Consider the following 3,573-nt stretch of genomic DNA (forward strand, 5'->3'; position numbering starts at 1 on the left):
TCTTACTCTCCAATTCTCTATCTCAAGTTCAAATCCTTCTTTCACATTCCACAAGTCATGGGGGGAGAAGATATGAGCCACATATATAAAGGAAGAGCATGCCTTAGTGTAACTCATATGCCAAATAGGGAAGAGTAACTTAAGCCATTATGGAGAGAGACAATGCATGCCTTGAATGGAGGAATCTCACATGCTTTGAGGAGGGTAACTCGTGCCCTTTTAGGAAGAGTGACTCATGCCATTAAGGAGAGAGGGTAACGAATGCCATTTAAAGAGAGCTACGCATGCCTTTGTAACTTATGCATTTAAGGAGAGAGTGTAACATATGCATTAAAGAGTGCATAAGGGGAATCTTTATGACAATCTTTATGACATGTCTTAATGATTGTAAAAGAGTGTAAGAGGAGTGCAACGAATCCATTAAGAGAAAGAGAGAGTAACATAGTACCTTGTGATTCATCCAGGGGAGAGGAGAACAAAATGATTGAGAGGGAAAAGTGCCTTGAAATTTCTTGTAATAATAATATCATAGTATCATAAGGATAATAATAAAGGTAATGATAATATTGATGATTAAGTTAAAATTGAACTATTAAAATTGATTAATGATAAGTAATGTGATTTTCTATAGACTATACTTCATTACCAATTGATATAAGGTTATTTACTATTTTGGGAAATTCATGCTTGACTTTCTCCTTGAGAATTGTCAAAAATGAAATTTTATTCAAGAAAATTGAGATGCTAGGTATGGCTTAGGCATAATTGTCAAAAATGAAATTTTATTCAAGAAAATTTATCTCTGTCATGCCAATTTTCAACCGTAATCTGGGTGAGCCTAAGAAAACTATGCATGGCATATTTAGCACTTGTGTGGGTCCATAATAATGAGTGAATGCTTTATAAACTTGGGATATAAAGAATTTAGGCAGTACTACCCTTGAATGACTCGTTTTTTTATTTTGTTATCATTCTGTTTTTCGCCGGCATGCCGGCATGGTAGCTGTATTTAAATTAGAATGCAGATTATTTTTGTTTTATTAAAATAGAACATGCATGCAATTCTCGATGTTCTTGTAGATAGAGGAAAATTATTTATCCGAGAGTTTCTAAGATGTTGTGTGCTCTCTTCTGGAAGATGATTAGATGTGATATTTGAAGAAAATATCTACTGTAATTTTATTGTAATGGTTCGAAGTTTATGTAATAAACGTTGGCTTAAAGTGTAAAAACAATGGCACTCGCAAATCATCACCATTGTTTAAATATTGATTGCAGGGAACCCCTCATCACAAACATTATGTGGAGAAATGTTATGACGCAAGTATGTATTCACTTGTCCTTTCGTAGTGAATAAGAAATCCAGTATCATTTCATAACATAATAGTGAAAAAGATTCAAGTATTCTCTCAGATCATAATAGTTAGTAAAGAGTTTTAAGATGCATTGATGGCTCTTGAAAGCTTGCAGGCTTTGTACCAAGTTACAGTCCTCCTTATACTTACATTTAAGGGGAGTGACATTTTAAAGCTGAAGCATGATAACACAGGCCATTCAGACACAGTGAGGAACACTGTAATTTTTAATGCCTTTGTCTTTTGCCAAGTAAGTTTGCAAATTCAATTCTTAATACAGGTTTTACTTGCTTTTTTTCCCTTCTTCTCGGAGAATTATCTTTTTTCTCGAAATAGATTGTCCAAAAATATTCCATGCTTTTGATTGTTTTTAAATGGCTGCATTAACAGATATTCAATGAATTCAATTCAAGGAAACCAGATGAGAAGAACATCTTTCCAGGACTATTTCAAAACCATTTGTTCATTGGAATAATAAGCATTACTCTTGTTCTTCAGGTAAGAAGCAACTTAATTTGAAGTTTTAGCTGCTGACAATTGTTCTTTCCTCGTGATTTGCATCAATGCATGCTGACTAACCCTTGGTTGGCCGATTGCTTGAAGCCAACTTTGCATGGGGCCGGTATTTGACGCGGTAGTGCCAAACCAAAATCAAATTTTAAAAATTACCTAAATACTTGAAACTGAACGAATGTTACGTTGGTCTTTGATTGTATTTTATTAATCTTCTAAGCTTTACTAGAATGTTGTATTGATATGCAGGTTTTGATTGTTGAGTTTGCTGGGAAAATTGCATCAACCACTCCCTTGGATTGGAAAAAATGGATTCTCTGTATTGTAATTGGTTTTATAAGGTTTGAAATCTGAACCCTTTGTTTAAGTTTCAATTCATGGGTATTTCATTGCTTTCATGGCTGCTCCAATTCATGTAGATTAATTGATTTTAAATAATAAAATTTGTGTAAATTTGTGGGACAGTTGGCCGTTAGCGGCCATTGTAAAATTCATTCCTGTACCTGAAAAGCATTTCTTGGAATACTTCAGTCGTATGAAATCTTCTTCAGGTAACTCATTTCGCTGGCCTAGATCTGTTGTATCATTCTCTGATGATAAAATTCTCGTAATTTCATTCGCTGATGTTCTGTGTAGATTGCTTGATTAAAATAAATATATTTTAGGCAGAAAGACTGAATGACTGTTCAATGATCTTTTCTGGCAGAACACAGGTCAATTTCCCGCAGAAGCGTTGAACTGCATAGACAACAAAGTCGTCATGTTGAATTATTGTGAGAACACCTCATTAATAAATTTTGCGCAATTTTGCGTGGATGTTACATTGCGCTTAAATAATGAAGTGCACTAGGACCAAGGCCCAAAATGAGGCCGATGGATCTGACAAAACCATCATACATTTTGATTGCAACTTCTAGATATACTTTGGAGATGCCAGCTTTTCTTGTATAGATGAAAGCAGATAAGTTCTATGGACGGACGAGCAAAAACCTGTTTGGAGAATGGTCCGAATGTATTGTACTAAAATTGTATATTGGATACTCCGGCTTTTATTTTTTGATAGTTCATGCAAAGCTACAATTCATCAGAGCTGCTGTTGGCTTTATTGTCACCATGTTTGCACAAACAATTATTCCTGCATTTTTGTTGGGATTATATTTTTGTTCAAATTCCGGTTTTCAACATTGAATAAGATGGTAAAATCCTGGTCAGATGAATCTAGATTTGGGTTCTAAATTTGTGGACGTTTTTTCCAAAATCTCGGTCAGATGAATCTGGATCTGGGTTTTAAATTTCACTTTTTTTCTAATATAATCGTCAACCTTTTATTCTCAATGTTTCAAAAAAAAAGGTTAAAAATCACAAAAGCATGAAATTATATTCACACATGAAATTGTATTCACAAAGCATAAAGTCTGAAATTGTAAAATCTTATTATTGCAGCGAAATTTTAGCTTTCAATTCTGCGAAGCTAGATTTTTCTTTTAGATTCATTTTCTTTGGCAAAATATGTCAGAGAAAACATATTTTTTCAAATAGCTTGATTTATACACATTTAAGCGTTCGACACTTTTTCCCATGCTCTGACCGTTTGTTAGTTTCATCTTATGTCGTTGTACGGTCTCGGGCAGTGGCTAACCAGCGTGCCATAAGGCATTAAATGTCTGGGGAGATGCAAGCTGGATAATCCAATAACACGCAAGCA

The 3,573-nt window shown here is 34.3% G+C and overlaps 1 protein-coding gene across 1 annotated transcript; it reads left to right on the plus strand.

Annotated features, from left to right (window-relative positions):
• The first annotated feature begins 1,280 nt into the window (after positions 1-1,280).
• Positions 1,281-3,052, plus strand: LOC149241479 (calcium-transporting ATPase 8, plasma membrane-type-like). Its single transcript, XM_089367530.1, has 6 exons — positions 1,281-1,324; positions 1,471-1,605; positions 1,746-1,853; positions 2,118-2,209; positions 2,334-2,419; positions 2,575-3,052. Exons 1-6 carry the CDS (start codon positions 1,301-1,303, stop codon positions 2,643-2,645), a joined length of 516 nt encoding a protein of 171 aa, XP_089223656.1. The 5' UTR covers positions 1,281-1,300; the 3' UTR covers positions 2,646-3,052.
• Positions 3,053-3,573: the final 521 nt, after the last annotated feature.

The sequence above is a fragment of the Pinus tabuliformis genome, chromosome 8 (assembly GCF_031772625.1).
Source record: "Pinus tabuliformis cultivar Carrire ecotype Pingquan chromosome 8, CPIR1, whole genome shotgun sequence".
Lineage (NCBI taxonomy): Eukaryota > Viridiplantae > Streptophyta > Pinopsida > Pinales > Pinaceae > Pinus > Pinus tabuliformis.